The 20369-nt window shown below is 38.1% G+C and overlaps 1 protein-coding gene across 1 annotated transcript in view; it reads left to right on the top strand.

Annotated features, from left to right (window-relative positions):
* IFIH1 (interferon induced with helicase C domain 1) overlaps window positions 1-20369 on the top strand; it is a 29504-nt gene that overhangs the window by 7395 nt on the left and 1740 nt on the right. Inside the window, exons 4-14 of the mRNA XM_009865257.1 lie at window positions 4451-4531; window positions 7857-8077; window positions 8904-9114; window positions 12029-12246; window positions 13799-13915; window positions 14395-14518; window positions 14619-14855; window positions 16279-16535; window positions 18148-18297; window positions 18958-19119; window positions 19438-19628. Of these exons, the coding sequence (XP_009863559.1) occupies window positions 4451-4531; window positions 7857-8077; window positions 8904-9114; window positions 12029-12246; window positions 13799-13915; window positions 14395-14518; window positions 14619-14855; window positions 16279-16535; window positions 18148-18297; window positions 18958-19119; window positions 19438-19628 (1969 nt within the window). The remainder of the gene's footprint in view (window positions 1-4450; window positions 4532-7856; window positions 8078-8903; window positions 9115-12028; window positions 12247-13798; window positions 13916-14394; window positions 14519-14618; window positions 14856-16278; window positions 16536-18147; window positions 18298-18957; window positions 19120-19437; window positions 19629-20369) is intronic.

Genomic DNA, 20369 nt, shown 5'->3' on the forward strand with positions numbered 1-20369 from the left:
TAAGGGTGTTCGTACCACCTGAACTCTGGCAGTTTTGTTCAGACTGACTTCAGTCTGGGGTGGATCGTACACCTGCAAGTGGTGGCTGGAACACATCTTACTTGGTTTCAACTCACAGGAGTTAATTTCTTCTGACGAGCTTTGTGATATGAATCAAAGCAGCATAAGCAGGGACATGTGACGGATTCACTGTAAACGTGTGCTCCTGAGTTGAAGTAAGTCAGCAGGACAGGTGCAACACAGGAAGGGCTGCCAGAAGAAAGCGCTGCGTGGAGACGGCTGCCGAGGAACTGGATCACATTCAGCCATCTTGAAGTGCATTGAGCTTTGATCTCTGGGCACTTGTACACACAAACTTAACTGCACCCAAGTCGTTTTCCATTTCCATCCCTTCTCATGATCTCATAAGACTGTATTTTTAGACCAGGCAGCTGAAAATACCACTGGAGTCCAGATTCTGCCTCCAAGTGGGTTGGGAACCCACCTAATTTGCAATTTGATGCTGTCAACTGTTGTCAGTTTTGCAATACACTCCCACCATTCCTTCATGCATTGAGAAGAACAGATTTCAAGGAGAAGGAAGCTGTTTCAAGGCACATGAAATTACTGCAATTTGCAGTGCATCTAATGCCTCCTCTGACCCTTTCATTGGAGCAGCTGAGACAGAGGGTGTCAGAAGTAGGAGGGCAGTAGGGTCATAAAGGCAAAATAGAAGTAGATCATTTAACCTGAGAGAAAACTAGGGAGAAATTATGCGTGCAAAAACAGAGATAAGGAGCTGCGCATATAAAAATCAACAAAAAAGCAGTAAGTTTGCAAGGTCAGAAGTGAAACACTTGGATTAAGGCTACTGTATAGACAACAAATAAGTATTTCTCTTTTTCAAGGCCTGTTTCATAAAAAAAAAAGCTGATTGTAACAAGTACACTGTAATTAACTGGAGATTTTACTAATATCTCACAATTTGTCCCTTAATGCTTCAGATTAGAAAAACTGCCCACTAATTTGAAACTGGAACCAATTTTAATAGCCTGTTTATATTTTAGTCCTTCATTTCTATTTTCCTATGTTTGAAACTTATTCTGTGGCATAATCTAGGAGAGGACAGAAAATAAAGACTTCTAAAAACTAATGCTGCATTGATCCATTTTTTTTACCATTGTCTTTATACTTACTTGTTGGTCAGGGCAAAGTGACTGAAAATCTTTCTGTGGAAAATGCTGCGTTACAATGTGCAAGTAGCACTGTAAGGGAGGAGTAGAGAAAGTGGTGAGAACAGCTGGTAGAATATCAACCCTTTTATCTTCTTTAATTTGAAAAAGCTTCCTGTAATTTGTTACTTTAAAATAGTTCAAGAAATTTGCCGCAGTTGGAAAAGTTCATTATTCTCTTCAACTTTCTAATCTCAATCTATCCTCTTTCAGTTTGAAACCATTACGCTTTGTCCTATCATGACACTCCCTGATAAAGAATCCCTCCCCTTCTTCCCTCTAGACCCCATTTAAGTACTGGAAGGCTCCTTTCCCTGGAGCCTTCTCTTGTCCAGGCTGAACAAGCCCATCTCACTCAGCCTGTTGTCACAGGGGAGGAGCTCCACTCCTCTGATTCTTTTTTTGTCCCTCCTCTGGACCTACTTGAGCAGTTCCATGTCTTTCTCACACTGGAGCCCCCAGAGCTGAACACAATACTCCAGCTACACTCATCGCCCAGCCTGCATCTCTGCTTCGAATTGGCACAGCCTGGGTGCAGGACCTTGCATTAGGTCCTGGTGAGCTTTGTGGGATGTGCACAGGCCCATCTCTCAAGCCTGTCGGGGTCCCTCAGGATGGCATCCCTTACAACCAGCATGTTGACCTCGCCACATAGCTTGGTGTCATCGACAAACTTGCTGAGGGTGCCCTTGATCCCACTGTGGCTGACAAAGACGTTAATTAGCACCAGTCCCAATCTGGATCCCTGAGGGGCACCACTCGTCACTGGTCTCCACTCAGCCATTGAGCCTTTGACCGCAACTCTTGGAGTGTGACCATCCAGCCAATACATTCTTCACCGAGTGGTCCAGCTGTCAAATACATGTTTAGACACAAGGTACATGACATCCGTGCTCTTCTGTTACCCATCAGTGCCCTTACTGACCAGTGCCTGTCATCGAAGGCCACCAGATTGTCAGGCCAAATTTGCCCTTAGTGGAGCCACGTTGGCTATTGCCGATCACCTCCTTATTTTCAATGTGCCCCAGCATAGCTTCCAGGAGAATCCACTCCGTGATCTTGCCAGGCACAGAGGTGAGTCTAACTGACCTGTAGTCACCTGGGTCTTCCCTTTTTAAAACAGGGAGTTATGTTTCCCTTATTCCAGTCTGCAGGAACTTCAGTGTCCTGCCAAAACTTCTCGACTATGATCACTAGTGGCTTAGCAACTTCACCTCTTGGTTTCCTCAGGACCTACAGGTGCTTTGCATTTCACTTCACCACTGACATTTTCAGTTGAAAGATTATTTTGTAATACATTCTGCACATTGTAATTCAGATAATTATGTAAAAAACACTTTGTGAATGCGTATTCTCTGCTGTATATACATCTTTCAGTAGTGGGTCATTTTAGATGGGCAACCACATAGAATTTTAATTTTGTCCTCTCTTTCCTATCTGCATGAATTCCTAGAAAGTGAAAATAAGAGATAGCAGCGTCTTTATAGCTGGAATTCCCACTAGTAATGCTGCTTAATAGTTTGCTGCAGGTCTTTGAACGTGGATTATAACAAGTGAAGTTCTCTTTTTTCAGGACAATGCTGTCTTTTAATATGACATTGAATGAATGTTGTTATATAATAATAGGAAAATTTTATGTAAATCAAGCTTCTGCTGCAAATATATATTTTTAAGTGCCTTTCTGTTGATTGCATTGCCTTCTGGGAGTCTTTACTGCCCTTGCTCATCGTAGCACTTCCTACAGCTGGTGGTGATTCACAGTTGGATCAGATTCTGAGGTCTGTATGGAACAAATGATGAAAACTGTACGACAGGAAGACAGATGTTTACATGACTTTTCATGGTTATGTTAGAAAAAGTAAAAATAAAGACTTAAATATCTGACTCCTAGTGGTAGCTAAGGCAGCTTCATTTCAGTTATCTGTGTTATACTTGTTCTGTCAAGTATCATATCTGTTTCTGTTATTCACTTACCTGTCAAGGAGACCAAAACTTCCATAAAGCAAAGGCAAAGGCTCATATTTTTACTGAATGCAGACTAGGCTTAATTTCCACCTTACTTATCAAGATCTTGTAGGGTATATTTTGAGAGTATCATTCTAAGACACTGTAACTTCCATTCAGTCCTTAACTCTCACTCAGACAATCTGTTTTGCTTTATGAATTACTTGTTGGGAACAGTATGTTGGGGACAAATGAATATGGACCATAAGGAGATATTCACTGGAGAAAGAAATATGAAGAACTTTACAGGACACAAGTTTATTAGCTAATTAAGTATAACATAGGTCAATGCTATTATTCTGAGTGATTTCTTCTGCCCACTGTGAGCTCAGTTCAGAGTGCTCCAGGTAAGCTGATACTGCAGGGTGAGGCTGCTTCCAGCAGATTTTTCTAGAATAACCGTGTATCTCTTTAGATAGTAAAAAGACTGCGTTTTGGAAAATCCAGCTCTATAAATAACATTTGGGACTGAAAAGAAGTCATTGCAATACATGGATTGCCCACCGGAGGGAGAGCTTAACATTAAAATATCTTCAGTGAACTTGCCGGATTTCTGTGGCGGTGCCCGAGCCTCCTACTGCGTGTAACAGGATTGTCGGTCTCTACTTTTACTTGTAAACAGTTGGGAAGATTTAAAAATTCCTTTCTGATTTCATTTACTTGGAACTATAGTTCACTCTTTTCATGTTACATGAAGAAGCTTTTTCCTAAAAAAAAATAGCAGTGTTGGTTTTATTTTTCTTCCGCTACAGATACAACTCACACGGCTTAGAGAAAGTAGAAGAGAATGTCTTCAGTTTGCCAGCAGCACTGTGTATCCAGTAGACCAACATACTTTTCTTTTTTGTGTGTGTCTGTTCACTCCTCTGAAAAAATACAGTAAAATGAGACTAGAAGGGATCATGCCGGTAATCATGTCTGGACTCTTGCTTCCAGGCAAACTGAACGTAGATGCCTGACAACAGTAAATCCTGATCCACATTGCCTTACATCTGCTATGTTTTGGATTTTCATCTTCCACTCTATTTTCTTCCATAAGAAAATCAGTTGCATAGTTCACAATTTATTCTTTACCAAAGAAAAAGTTCAATAAAGGAAATTATACCTCAGCCATCTCTACCAGGCATTTTTCTAGCCTATTTCAACAACTCAGGGAGAGAGCAAATGATATGCTTTTGCTATTTGTATTTGCATGGCAAATAGACAATTCTAGGGTTTTTGTGTTTTTCATTTAGAGTCAGATGACTCCATAGGAGATGAAAGTGTCAGTAACTTGAATGAAAACCTGGGAAAGAGCTGCACAACCAGTGATTCAGGTATGTTTTTCCTTTTTTGTACCATTTCGTAATTGCAAAATAAGCTCTGGAGTGTAAGCACCCTGTGAATGGGCTAGAACAAAAGTCAGTGGAAGGCTTCCGCTGTGTACTGGAGTTCACACTATTTAGCTGCCTTACTGTGTTGGAAAACAGGTGCCATTTTTACAGGCATGAGTTGATTTACTGAGATTGCCTGAATGTCTCTAGACATCGTCATTGTACAAAATGGTCAGTGATGCAGAACAATAGACTCACATAGGCAGGAAGCGACTTCCAGAAGTCATCCAGTGCAGTCACCTGTACAGGTACTCTTAATACTGCCACTCTGCTCTCAGAGAGGAGATACGTTGTGCCTGGCCCCTGCATAGGGTAAGTGAGAGGGAATAGGATGTGCTTTAGAGGCATCTCAGGGTGAGGAGAAACATTTCCAGCGTACGTGCAGAACGGGAATGAAAGGTCCACTTTGGACATAATTTAGTAAAACACCACAATCAATGGAGGTTACTGCCTGAAGACCTTTGCAAGTCTTGCATTTAAATATATGTACAAGTTCTAAATAAAGTTTTAAACTAAATATTGGACTGTGTTTACGTAGTACTTTGCAGACAGATATGAACGTGGTATTTATATCTCCGAGCCCAGTTAAACAATGCTGTTGTAAAAGACATCCCAGGTATTTTAGTTTTTACTTTTTAACCTTAGGTCTCAGGCAGAAAAAATTTGCAGCTGTCCACTGTGGTGAACAACCTGTGTTTGCCTACAGAGAACTCGAGAAGAACCAACTAAACGAGTTATCTTTTGGAATTTTGCCTTTATAAAGTTTGTGCTGGGACTGCGTCTTCTACAAGGGCTAGAAACAATCTAGGTACCTTTCAGGCCATCTCTGCCTAATAAAGCTGATGTTAGATCAGTAAAGTCAATGTAGATGCTTATAGCATATGCCTGCAAAGTGTTTACTATAAATGCTTGTAAAATAGTTTTAGGGGTTTTGCATATTAATACCCACGTGTTTTGTAAGCACATAGAAAATTCAGGATATCTCAGATCTAAATTGCTTCCCTAGAGCTAGGATTGCTAACTCTGAAGAATACGCTTTGAGCTTTGGCATCAACAGAGGCGGCTCATCAACCACGTTGAACTCTTTCCTCAGTGTGTCACAAGAAGTGTCTGGGCACAGAAGCTTCTCTGTTCTGGGGACAGCCACACTCTAGCAGTTGGTCAGGCTGATGGAGGCTTACTGGTACATGGCAGCACATATATTTGTATGGCCTCATCCTTTAAGATTCCTGAAAAATCTCCCGTTAAGTAAATTTGCCATTGGTACGTCCAGCAGTCGAGCAGAAAAAAATAAATGACCGCACTTACATGAAGAATGCAGAATAGATTTTTTCCCAGTGTTTACTTGCTATGTGTTCTGTTCACATGTGGGCTTTAAAACCAACTAGTTAAAATGTTTTTAAAAACATTCATGCTTTTTAATCACAGCTAGTAAACTCAGAGAGAGGAAGTATGAGGAAAAAAATCTAAGGAGATATACGTGGGCTTTGTGATATTTATGTATTTTATAATTTGAAATTTTGCAGAAAGGCTGTTGTATTAACAGATGTTTGAATAGTGTTTTAAAGCACTGGCATGATTTGGACTTTAATGAAGAGGATCATGCGGATTTCATTGCAGTTTTCTGTGCAAGGATCTTGTACATTCAAGGATAATGCTGGAATTAGGACAATAGAAGAATAATTGTCATGTTTCTTTTAGCCCAGAGCAGCAATTCCTACAAGCCTCATACGAAGGCAGACAACATCCCTGAAGTTTATACTGTGCACAATGAAAAGTCTTTAATGGAATCATATCCCTGTGTTAGCCTTTATCTAAACAGGGGCTGAGGAAACTAGGAGAGAGCTAAGTTAAATATTTTTTAGGCCTGGCAGTTAATTGAGGATGTTAAGGAACTGAAATTTAACCAAACAGATGGGTGATAAAGTACTAGTTTAAATATGATTGAACTATTGAATTTAGTCAACCAGAAAGCAAACAACGTTCTTCCTCAAAAGAGAGTAGTAGAAGTCAGATAAGTAACAGCAAGTACTGTCTGGTGTGAATTTCCCTGTGTTGCACTCACACTAAAAGGCAAAACAAGCAAAAAACACTTAACAATGGCATTCACATGTTTCCATCAGCACTATTTTTTCAAGCTTCATTACTTTTTGTTAGTTTAAATTTTTTTAATGGAATCAGGTATACTAGAAAAATACACTTATTTTGTGCGCAGTGTATCAGTGATAATAAAATCCTCATGATTCTTCATCTAATGATGCTATTAGGAAATAAAACTATAGGGTTTAGTTCCTCGTTTTTAATCTAATAGAATGAATTTCTGTCTTTTCTTCACAGAGGACAGTTAATGCTTGAAGGGTGATTTAAACACATAGGGGAAAAAAAACAAAACAAAACCAAATTGAAATAAATCCTTCTGGTATTAATAATGTCTGACTTCGTAGGTATATGTAAACTCATAAGACTTCATATGCTTTTCTTACTGCCTGAAATAATGCAACAGCGTTTTTCCACTTGGATCTGTTGAAGGTTAGTTGTTTCACATATATGAGCCATAGGTCTGAACTCTCAGGCATTGCACTTTACATGAGGGAAGGTTTTGGTCTTCAGGTGGCAAATGTGTGTGGCTTTGTAGTGAGCAGCTGCCCTGTGTACGAGTCAGGCTGGAAGCAGTGCAATTCACCATGAATAGGTGCGATACATTCTGCAGTTACCTCTGTCTTGTATGGGCAGTTGAATTTTCTTATCTATTTGGTCTTTATATTTTATAACTCCCTTCATCATTTTTTAAGTGGTCCCTGTCTCTTTTTTTTTCTATGGCTCCATCCTTGTTTTTCATCCTCTGGAAAGTATTTAAAAAGGTAGTTCGCTTGCAACCAAATACATTTCAGTACTGATGAAAGAGAACGTCACATATAATTGGCTAGATTATAAATACAGCAGCTCTGAAAACAAGCTTTGTGGGTCCCGGTGCTACTGAACTGTATCATTTGAATTCATCCATAATAATAGTCGTACCAGCATAGATGGGTGCAGACATACTGTACCTTATTCCACATGCCCTGGCTGATGACTGGACGTAAGCAGTTCTGCTCCAGAGTTGCACAGGTCCACGGAGCAGCACTGCCTATGCTCACACACCCTGTTTCTATTTATTCAGAAGATGCTTCTGATAGTAAATTAATATTTTTCCCTTTGACATTTGTTCAATATTCTGATAAATGTTCCCTGCCTGCTGTTTGGTACTTACATTTCTTTGTAACCTTAGATGAAGATGAAGTGGAGAGCAGAGCTTCACCTGAGCCACATCTGATCCTGAGAGATTACCAGATGGAAGTTGCAAAGCCAGCACTGAATGGGGAGAATATTATAATATGTCTCCCTACAGGCAGTGGTAAAACCAGAGTGGCTGTTTACATTACCAAAGATCACTTGGATAAGAAGAAAAGAGCGTCAGAGCCTGGAAAAGTTATAGTACTTGTTAATAAGGTATGTTGATCCATTTTTTAAAAGAACAGTGTTTTCAAACCTCATTTACTGTTAATACAGAACTTGTAAAATGAATATAAACACATTTCTAAGATGTTTAAAGGCATACAGCTCCAGACTGTCATTGCCATCGCACTATCGTCCTGGTGCAAGTATGAATTATTTTAGTTTACTCCAGGGCAAGTGGAAATTTACATGTGCCCTAATGACACAATTTCATGTTGGAAGGAATAGATCTAAAGTCATATCTTAAAAAAATAAAGTTATTTGATTTGGTGTTTAGATTTCGTAATAAAAACCACTGAATGCATCTCATAGTAGTTAGGGAATATTCTGTTAGGTTTTCTGATAATTGCTGTAATTTTTACAGTTAAATATTGCACATACACTATAAAGTAATCTTCTATTGTAACATTAAAACGTAGAAATACATTTAAGATTTTTATTAAAATAAAAGATATCCTTATCCTCCTATAAGAATAAAAGTGACAGCATGTGACAAGCTCAGTTAAAGAGCCACAGCCTGCGTAGTTTGTTCGTTCTTTCTAAGGCAGTTAAGCTACACTTCTTGGGACAGGAAGGTTTTGTAGGAGAAGTTGGAGGGAAGGGATTGGTTTGGGGATTTTTAGTGCTTGCTTTTGTTTTTTGTGGTTTATGGGGGTTTTTTTAATCCTAACCTGCAGCTAACAAGGGGATGATTGCTTTTTTTAAAAAAGTATATTTTGCACAAAATGTATGTTCACCTAACAGCATTGCTGGCAACCAAGCGTGTATTTTTTAATGGTATGTATGCTTTGCTTTAAATTCTTTGGAAACTTTTATTCAGGTACCGTTGGTAGAACAGCATTTACGAAAGGAGTTTAGTCCATTCCTGAAGCGTTGGTATCAAGTTATTGGTTTAAGTGGTGATTCTCAGCTGAAAATCTCATTTCCTGAAGTTGTCAGAAAAAATGATGTTATCATCTGTACAGCACAGATCCTTGAGAATTCACTCTTAAATGCAGCTAAAGAAGATGAAGAAGGTGTCCACTTATCAGGCAAGTTTTTAATTCTCTAATTTTACAGAAAGGCTAAAAGTATGCCTCTATTTTGGAAAATTGCAGAGTAAAAATGTGCCACATTCAGTAGGTAATGTTCTTTCCGTTGACTGGTTTTATAAATGTAAGCTGAGAGTCAAAACCAGATTTTAGTTAATAAGCATGCAATTTTTTCAAGCCAAATTAGACTCTTACAGTTCATTTGTACTAAATATTTGTTAGGCCTCCTGTTTTATCTAGCTCAAGCACAAGTTTGTGCAAACGCAACTGTACTGGGTCCACTTTCCAAGCCTGGGAGGGCATTGAGTTGTATCACATGAAAGCCATGAACAGGATGAGAAAAACCTTGTAAAAACTCAAATATGTTCAATAGTTTGAGAAATACAATGGAACACAAGAGAAAAGCCAATCTGTCATAAAAGTTGTATTCTTTAAACTCTTACAATTTTGCTGACTTACAGAGATTGCTTATACAGAGTTACTTATGACTGTATCTCTGAGATTCGCAGGTATAATGCTCTCCTAGAGCAGATGAAGGAAGTTGAAGAAAACAAAAGATACTAGATAGGATGAGGTAAAATTGTTTGCCCAGAGTACTATGGGAGATCAGAAATTAAATGATATCATGTGCCAGTGACATGCAAATAATGGAACAGGCCCTGACTTCAGCTCCAGGATTTGGGGTGCAGTGACCCTCCTCTGTGAGACGTTATCTTCCCCCTCTCTCTGCATGCACTCATCTCTTTTTCAGATGGGGCAGGGTGTAGTTGAGAGGAGAGCTGTGACATTCAAAGAGACAGCAGAGAAACCTCGGGGATTGGTTTGTGTCTGTCGGTGCCTGCTGCTGACCGGAGTACTGCTGATCCCAGCTAACTCCTACGGAGCCACTGGGGTATCTCACATGTGCCTCCCCTCCTTCAGAATGCCTAGACAGAGATTTTCTTTTATTTGTTTCCTTTCTACTGCACCTAAGTTAATCAATCTTCCCAAATCTGAATCATATGGGAATCCCATACAGAGGCATCTGAACATTTCTACAGGAACTGCTCACCTGATTAGAATTGGGCCGAGACCCAGCCAGCTTGTGTCAGGAAGGAGTGTTCTGAATGAGTTTCACACCTTGCAAGTCTCCTTCATAAGGACCTCTCTTTTTTTCCAGAAGTGCGGTGGTCCTGCAAACAGGCCCTGTTTCCTTGCTATTATGCCAGTGCTAGTAAGTTCAGTTGGAGCACAGCCAAGCAAACTTGAACATTTTTATGGTTATGACTTCATTAACTCACAGCCTGCGTAAACCAAATAGTTCTAAGTTTTTTATTCCTAATTTCTGTTCATACTTCTTTTCGTCTGCTTCCACAGAGGTCTCGATTACATATAACATGGAATTCCAGCCTTGGTGAAATGGAGTTAACCCTCTTAATTGCGTTTTAACCAATTTTTGCCCTCTTTCTAAGAGCTCTGTATCACTTGGATGTGGTGTTGAGTGATATGGTCTAGGGGTGAACTTGTAAGTAAGCTTAATGGTTGGACATGATGATCCCAAGGGTCTTTTCCAACCTGGATGATTCTGAGATTCTGTGATTCCTTAAGAAGCACAGCTCTTCTGCAGGTTTGGGCATTACAGAAATCAAAGTGAGTAATTTCATGTTGGCAAAATAACTGAGAAACTGCCAGCACTGCTTCTAAAGTCTTGTAACATGTAGAAATCTTAGAAATAAATAGAAATTTAGGTTTGAAACCACACAAGTCCAAACTAGAATCACTTAGGTGAAGGCATTTCCATAGTGACACAGAGCACTCGTTTGCTTTCCTAGTGGTAGTCTTCGGTTTAGCCTTTAAATAAAATTCCCCTTGTTCACTCTCCACCTTTCTTTAGGTTCTTCAAAGTTACGTGATATTTTCTCCAGCAGAAAGGCCAACTGAGAATGGCTCTCTGTTAGTTCCCACCTTCTGCTGCCAGTCATTGCAACCCCATTCCTAGTGATGTAAACAGGACCATGGAGATTGTCAGGATTGAAAAAAGAAAAAAAAAGGGTTTAACCCTGATCATTTCAGTGGTCTGCTTTGCAGTCAGTTCCACAAACATTTGTTGAATAGTAGGAAACAATGTTATTGGCCAGCTACAGGAAGTGTAGGAGCTCCATAAACCCGTTTTGAAATATATATATCACTGGCTGCATATACAGATCGATTAAAGAGATGGTTTCTGTTTATGAGAAATTTAAAACAAAAATAATCTCAGTTTTCCTTATCGTATAGTACTTTACTTTTTGATCTGAGTAAAAAGCACATAATACTTGTCTGAATCTTCATCAGTTTCCTCCACTACAAAAGAGAGACTGGTAGTGCTCCCACCATCTGTTTGTTCTTTCCAATGACACATCCGTAAAGTAATATAAACCTTTTAATTGGACATGCGTAGGGAAGAAATCTCTGTGTGGCTATAAAATGAAGCATATTTTGGTCGACAGGCCTTTGCAGAATGTCTGAAAGGCTTCTAACATGTTACGTATCTTATCATAAACAAACAGTATGGAGTTTGTCAGATACAGTTATGGATATAAAACATAGGATTGAGTTAAACTATGATATATTCTTACCACTGGTTATTAAAAATATCCCTCTGAAATTCTTAATACCATCAGTTTGATTTTGCAAAAATAGAAAAGCGATTTACGTTAAGTGAAATGTAAAACTCCTTGGCACATCAAGATGGCAGCAAAGATTCCAAAGTCCATTAAATATATACAGTTTCCATCCACAACTTCCTGCATCACTACAAATGTCCTAATATGTTCGGGTTCAAACAAACTGTCGGGTTCTTTTCAACAGTCCTTACCTGTAAGAAGATTTAGTTACACAAATTCTGCATCTGAGAAAAAACTGATCATTTTAGGGGTCCTTTTTTCTTTTCCAGATTTTTCACTCATCATTATCGATGAGTGTCATCACACTCAAAAGGAAGGTGTCTACAACAATATAATGCGACGCTACTTAAAAGAAAAGATGAAGAACAGGAAGCTGGCGAAAGAAAACAAACCACTGACGCCACAGCCTCAGATTCTGGGACTTACAGCCTCACCTGGTGTAGGAGGTGCAACGTCCTCCTCAAAAGCCGAAGAACATATTCTGAAAGTAAATAGCCCTCACACTTGCAAACCATCAAAGGAATATTGTCTTGTTCAAGTAAAACTTTTTAAGTCAGTCTTAGGATCCAAATGTTATTATCTGATTTACTCTTTTCATGTGTGCTTGGGAGTTCAGCTCACAGCCGTCCAGCAAATTCACCCACTACAAATTACTAAAAATTCATGTACAAATAAAGGTTACTTTACAGGGAAGTAGGGTTACTGAAAAGGGAAGTTTAAAAAAGTGCCTTGAAAAAATATTTTTAAGATTGGGGCATAAAATCCACAAAATAGTAAGGTTTTGTAGTTAATAAAAATTTTCTATTTCCACTGATGGATTAGAATTTACTGTGTATTCCTAAATGCTAGAGAGATCACAGGGTTTTTTAGCTGTATTTCTAGAATGACTAAGATGAGCTTTTGTGTTGATCCAAGAAAAAGAAAAACAAAGTTGAATACTTAAACAAACAGAAGCCAGTTGTGAGATGCAGGTGGCATGTGAATGTTTTTCTTTACAACAGTTAGAGCTCCTCATTGAGAGGGTCCTAAGGTACAGTTGCATAAACACCTGACACGAGAGAACTGGTTAAATTCTATACTGAAAGAAACTCTACTTGTACTTCAATGGATTTATATCGATAACACAAAAGTAGAATTACTTTAGTACAATTACTCCAGTGAAAACTCCTGACTAGCAAATTGCACGAGAACAGAATGCGATACTGAACAGGTGAGGCCTGCAAGAAGCTTTTATGCTGTGTTGAAGTAGAATTGTGAGGTATTTCGAAACAAAAAAAAATCTGGCAATGGAAAAAGCAGAGAATTCCTTTTCATCAGCTCTGAAATCTTAATGATAGGATGTGGGGGTTTGTGTCTAAAGCAATGTAAGCTGAATATGCAAGCTCAAATAGATGACTACTGCTAAAGACATTGAAAAGGTTGGGTGCCAGACTTCTTGTCTTCTCTGCTTATAAAAATGCTAACGTTTCGCCTTATTACTTTAAAATTAGTGACAGAAATGTAAATATTTTGTTCTCAGAAGAGATCAAAAGCAGAAAAGTCCAATTCACTTGTGCAGTTAGCACAGAAATTTTCTCTCTTTCAAATTCATAATTTCAAATTGTTTTCTAGTCTCAAGACCATATTTTCATAATTTCAAATTGTTTTCTACTCTCAGGACCAGCTCTTACTTTTATAATTGCTTCCTAACTTTTTTTTCTAGGTCACCATTGGTTTTGTTTATTTATTTTGTGCTCCAAATGTACTCTTCCACATTACTGATGATATATTTTCCTTTTCAAAATACTTGGTTTGCAGCCTGATCTACAAGTTTTTTGCTGTGTGCAAGGATCGCTTCTGGCCCAAAAAGCGACTTGTTCAGCTTATCTCAAATGCTTTTCAAAGACTTATGCTGATAGTGTCTGTATCCAGTTTTTGTAGGAAGAAAATTAAGTTATATAGAAACATTATCTAATTGAGAAGCTCTGTTGCATTAATTCACTTTTCATGTGGAATAACTCATTAAATGCTAAAAGATACAACATTTTGTTTTGTCCCAGATCTGTGCTAATCTTGATGCCTGTAGAATCATGACTGTTGAAGAGCACGCCTCTCAGTTGAAGAATCAAGTGAAGGAACCATATAAAAAGACAGTGATTGCAGATGACAAAAGAAAGGTATGTTTTTTCAAACAAACCAGTGTTAAAGTTATACTGCCCTTTAAAAGTGTGATGTATGATATCAAATCTTTTGGCTAATGCTCTTTTTCCATAGATTTATTGTGATCCATAGTGCTGATTCTGATTTGAACGTGTGTGTATTTGTCTAATGCTTTCCTCTGTATGGAAAGGTATTGGTAAAGTCAAAATAGAACTAAATTTTTACTTACCTGAGTCATATTTTGAGGTATCTGGGCAAAAAAAACTTCTGAACCATGGTTGAAGTGTTTGTATTGGAGAGATCATATATTCACTAAAAAATATGTTATTTCACAGTGTATTTTTTGTAATATAAACTGTTTATTTCCTCTAAATGCATTTAGCAACTTTTTTTTAATTTAAGGTTTAAAATTGTAAAGAATTACTCACTGTGTAAGTAGCTACTGCTTTTGTTGCCAGAAGAGGCATAGTTACTTTGGTAATCAATTTATTTCTAGGATCCATTCAGAGAGAGAATTATTGAGATCATGACAGACATTCAAACGTATTGCCAGCTCCATCCAAAATCTGAATTTGGAACTCAGCCGTATGAACAGTGGGTGATTAGAGAAGAGAGAAGAGGTAACCGCACAGCAAAAAAAAAAAAAAATTATTGCAGCTTTGGACTTCTTTGGATCATTTTATACACAGGCATGTTTTTGTACTTTTTGTTTCTTGTTAGCTGCAAAAGAAGAAAAACGCAAGGAACGTGTCTGTGCAGAACACTTAAAGAAATACAATGATGCTCTCCAGATAAATGATACCATACGAATGGTGGATGCGTACAATCACCTAAACAACTTTTATAAGGAGGAGAAAAGTAAGAAGACAGTAAGGAGCGACGATGATGATGATGATGATGAACCAGCAGTATCGAAACAGGATGAAACAGATGAATTTCTAATAGGTTTATTTCATGGTGAGTTTGAAACACATTGTGATATTTAATATTTGAAATCCATACATTATGCACTAGTATGATTTGCATGGACCCACTAATTTTTACATCCTAGAGATTGCCACGTTGCTGCTTATGGCACTGTCTGGAATGTCCCAGGTCACACAGTTATGGAGTACATGAAGCAACATCATAGTATAGTCATGTCCCAACAGGTTGTAGAAGTTCTTCAGCTTTGGCTCAAGGGCACTTTCTTTTTGCTGGTAGGAAGTAAAAGCTGTTCTCAGCTTTTCTCCAGCGAAGTGTCCCTGAGACCACTGACAGATTCATAGAATGTGTGTTCCAGTAGACATTCCTGAGGGGCAAAAAGCTAAGCAAATGGAATACAAAAGTAATGAAGCAACACCTTTTTAAGCCTCCTTTTCTACCAGCAGTTGTTTGTCGATATGCTAAGGGCTGGGAGTGATGACCGTGAGGAAGTTAATTAGTGAGAGAATTAAACGCAGAATTAAATTCCGAAGACCAAAGTTAGTTGCCTTTTTTTTAAGACCATTCACCCCGGAACTAGGATTCATTCACTCCTTGACACACTAATCTTGACTTCCATTGTATTGGACAAGGTGCTGTTCAATAATCTGCACAAGGTGATGACATCAGAGTCACTGTAGTATCTTAACACTCAAGGACTCTACCTTTAAGTGTTATTGCTGTGTTTACATCATCATGTGACAATGACATAGGCTTTTAAGTACGAGAAGTTTCTTAAAAATTTAAAACACATGAGGAATCCTTTCTGGTCACGGTCAATAGTGCCTGTTGAAGAGAGTCATTCATTTAACATTTCACTGAGCGTACTGAAATGTGTTTGAAAGCTGCAATACCAATAACATTGTGCCAATCCTGCTGTCTGTTGTATTGCATGTTTCTAGAGAGGATTCTGCTTCAACGAATGTCTCAAGGACGGTTTATGTCTAAATTTATAACAACATTATCAGATGTGAGGGCTGTGCATATTAATCTGTTTCTTCTTGTAAGACTTTTTCCATTATTTTAAAACAGTTGTGCAAATACTTTAAGCTGTGATTTATCTCTTTAATACAGTGCACTTAACTCTGTAACACTTTATCAAGCGTTAGGGCTGGTTTAGCTCCAACCAGGACACACTTCTGTAGTGTGGACAGAGCTTTTTCTTTTGCTTATTCTCATCATGGAATACAGGCAAAGTGTATGTCAAAAAGTTAATGATGATTTATTTTGACTGGTGTGTCTTTAATGAATGTAAACTCACTTGCAAAATAATTGGTATGGGCAGCTCTTCAAACTGGATGTGAATTCGCCGTACTGGGAAAATAATATAGAAAGCTGCTCTTCGTTTTGTTTTTTAACTAGAGCTGTTATTTTACATGTTTTACTTTTTCTTAATCTATATCTGCTATTTTTAAAGCAAAAAAGAAACAGCTGAAGGAGTTGGCTAGAAAGCCAGAATATGAAAATGAGAAGCTAATACAGTTGCGAAACACTTTAATGGAGGAGTTCACGAAGACTAAGGAACCTAGAGGAATTATTTTCACAAAGACTCGGCTAAGTGCCTTTGCTCTATTCCAGTGGATTAAGGATAACCCAAAATTTGAAGAAGTGGGAATTAAGGCCCATTATCTTATCGGTGCTGGACATAACAGTGAAACTAAACCCATGACTCAGGTACAGAACTACGCACTATAGCCTTAAAATCTTCTTCATGATTTGCGAAAACAGCTTGTTTTAGTACTAGAACAATGGACTGAAGTTCAGAGCCTAGAATTCTGGTTTCATACCTGCTGGCAACTTATCTTCATATGCTACAAGATGGGTGAATAACAATGTCAGAATAATTTTATTTACACAGGAAACAAGGTTTTTTTGGTTTTGGATTCTGTGGCAATAACAGGCAACCATTTCCTAGAGTATACAGTCAAAAGGGACACAAGTTGTAGTGAAGCACAGGAAGAAAAAGTGAACAAAATGACAATAAGTAAATGAGTTTATACTTATTGGGAGAACAGTAATTCAAATTATATTTCAATTGCTGAATTACAATGTTGATTATGCCTGTCTTTTTCTGGCATCATTGCTTCATCAAGTTACAGCAGTTTATATACATGTTTCACAATGATGCATAATCATTGAAAGAGAATTTGCCAAAATTTACAATGAAAATATCAAAATTGATTATTCAGTAGTCCCTCTCATGCCACTGTGTTGACTTCATACACAACATCTCTCTGATGATTTATACCTCCAAATTAAACATTTTCAGATAAATTTCTTCAGTATCCTAAACCCTCTCTTCTATTCTGCTTTTAATCCACACAAAATTGCTACTTCAGCATTTAAGCAAAAAAGGTGTGGTTTACCGCTGGGCAGAGTCCATTTTCTTCAACTACTCTTGGTTACAAAAAAAAAGTTAGGAATGGTTCTCTCAAAAAGTTGCTTGTTTACTGTGAAAATTTCATATTCAATCTGTGCACCACATCACACAAACAAAGCAATAGCCTCTACATTTTCAAACTGAATATAGCAAATAGGAAGTTTCCATCCCTCTGCTCAAGCTTGTTCGAAATCTCCAGCTAATTCCGAAGTCCATGTTTTGGATACTTTATTTTTTAAGTGTATCATTGCTGTGCTTTTGCTAATTCCCCAAATTATGATCCCCATTTATTAGGTTTCATATTTAGTCTGTGCACCACATCGCACAAACAAAGCAACATTTTCAAACTGAACATAGCAAATAGCAAGTTTCTGTCCCTCTGCTCAAGCTTGTTCGAAATCTCCAGCTAATTCCGAAGTCCATGTTTTGGATACTTTATTTTTTAAGTGTATCATTGCTGTGCTTTTTGCTATTCCCCAAATTATGATCCCCATTTATTAGGGGGAATTATAAATGATTTGGAACTTGACTAGAAGTGCTGAAGTCTATACCTGAAGCTGAAATTACTGAAGTGGTAGAAACTGAAAGCCTCTGAGTAACTACTTAATTTGAAAATTATAGAACAACAATATTATCAAATTCCTAGCACCTATGAAATGGGCTACAAAGTTCCAAGCTCAGTTACCTTAAAAAGATCGGCTTCTGCTCCCTCCTCCCCTCTCAAAAAAGGTGCTGAGCACCAATTATATTAAATAGGAACCCTTGCTTGTGATCCTGAAAAGTTGTTGAAGCCACTTGGTATTTGGCAAGCCACTCTGAAATGACTGAATTCCTCAAACCTCTTAATTAGAAGAAACTGATGACAGTCAAGGTACTGATTTTTTATATTTTTTTTTTAATTTACAGAATGAGCAAAGGGAAGTTATTGATAAATTCCGAGGTGGAAATGTAAATTTACTTATTGCTACTACTGTAGCTGAGGAAGGCCTAGACATCAAAGAGTGCAACATCGTCATTCGCTACGGCCTCGTCACTAATGAAATTGCCATGGTGCAGGTAGGAGTGTACTGCATACCTAAGGTATTTTTACAAGTGCTTTTTTGTTTGCAATATGCAAATGGTGAATTGTATACCTGGGGTTTAGAGAGAATTTTGAAATACTTGTGTGCTGAAAGGTTCATTTCCAATTGCCATCCTCAGCTGGCGTGCAGTATAAAATTTGCCTCCATGTGCGCCGGTGTAACATCCATTTAAAGCTCTGCACAAACAGTAAGTTCTTTTAATAGAAAAAGTATGAGAATATCAGCAGCAGAACTGGTTGATGTAAAATGCATTTGTACCTCCACCAAGTAAAAAGAGGTAATTGTGTATCAGAATACCAGTTTGTCCATCTTCTCACTTAATTTGTGAACACAAACATTTATATATTTAGTATTTAAGTGCATGCTTATTTTTTGGTGACAGAATACAGTTTCTGCTTTGCAAGGTGTTCTGCTAATAGCAAATCTCCTGAGTACTATTTTCACAGGTATCTTCAATGGTAATGCAGAAACAGTAGGTGTTATTCCGTGATTCTTTATCTGTCTGTGGAAAAAAAAATGCTCTGTGGGGACACTGCATAAGGAACAGCACATGTCTGCCATTGCAAAACTGGGGAAGAATGTGATGTTGTAGGGAACATCGGGCTGTTCCTGTTGTATTTCTTGCAAATTGTAGGCTCGTGGTCGAGCTCGAGCTGATGAGAGTACGTATGCACTTGTGGCTTCGAGTGGCTCAGGAGCTGTTGAACGTGAAGATGTTAATACTTTCCGTGAGCAAATGATGTATAAGGCCATTCGGCGTGTCCAGCAGATGCCAAAAGAGGAGTATTTAAATAAGGTATTTACTGCAGCTCTGCACTTTCCCTTTAAAGAGGACTGCTTTATCTCATAAAAAGTATTTTCTATTTGAAATCTACTTAGGGGAAGAAAATTAAAAATAGTATTAGTTATTTCATATGGCCTTGAATCCTTCTGCCAATATTTGTTTTTATCATTTATGTTTTCTGGGTCTGCTTTTCTACTGGTAAGGGGGGAAACACGCAAGTTGGGAAAATGGACTAGAAGTCATGTTGTCAGTGAACTCAGTAAAATAACTGAAAAACTGCTCCTGCCATTCCGCCAGAATGTTACAGTGCTCTTACTGATCTCTTTCTAGATTAAGGATTTCCAGTTGCAAAGTATAGTGGAAAAACAAATGAAGGCAAAGAGAGATCAGCGCAAGACATACACAAAAAATCCTTCACTAATAACATTCCTGTGCAAAAATTGCCACAAGCTGATATGCTCTGGAGAAGATATACAAGTTATTGAAAGCATGCATCATGTCAGTGTGAAAAAAGATTTTCAGTAAGTGTTTATGAACTACTTTATCTCTTTCAGACACAAACAGAGTATCTTTTCAGCAGAGCTGTACAGGGCCTGTAAGCCTGTAGGCCCTGTGAGGAAAAAAGATTTTTCAGTATTGTCAAGTCCTGGGCTCTGTGGAATTTGCAGTTAATGAGTTTGAAGGGTAAGAGTTTGACTGCGGCCAGGTCTCAATCGACATATCAGACATGAGCTGTGCAGTAATGACTGTATTTAGGGAACACTCATACTGGTGACACACCCCCTTCAGTTCTCCCAGTGTTCTTACTCGTTGTCTCCATTGCAGAGATGCCGTCTAGTTTGGTAAACATTTGTGATAAACTGTGTTTAACATTTCTGTGCCATGATGGCAAGGGGTTACTTTCTTTTCCCACTTATAATGAAAATTAAGAGTCCAAGAAAATATTTTAATTCAACTTCTATTGCATTTGCTTACTACAGTAAATTTATAATGGGTATTGCGCCTTATTGATCAGTCATGTAACAGACACCACCCTACTAAGTTACATCCCTCCAAAGTTCTCATGTAACACTGGTATAATTTGTAAAGACTTTCTGATGAGTTATGATAAATTAGTATCCATATGGTGAAAAAAATAATACTGAGCTGCAGCCCTAAACATTTGTCCTGGGTTTAGCTAAAACGCAGTCCTATTTAGTGATTTTTACTTTTCAGTTTAGTCTCTTCTAAGAGGCTGCACTTTCTGAAGGTAGCAGCATGTT

The sequence above is a fragment of the Apaloderma vittatum genome, unplaced genomic scaffold, assembly GCF_000703405.1.
Source record: "Apaloderma vittatum isolate BGI_N311 unplaced genomic scaffold, ASM70340v1 scaffold3912, whole genome shotgun sequence".
In the NCBI taxonomy this organism is placed as follows: Eukaryota; Metazoa; Chordata; class Aves; order Trogoniformes; family Trogonidae; genus Apaloderma; species Apaloderma vittatum.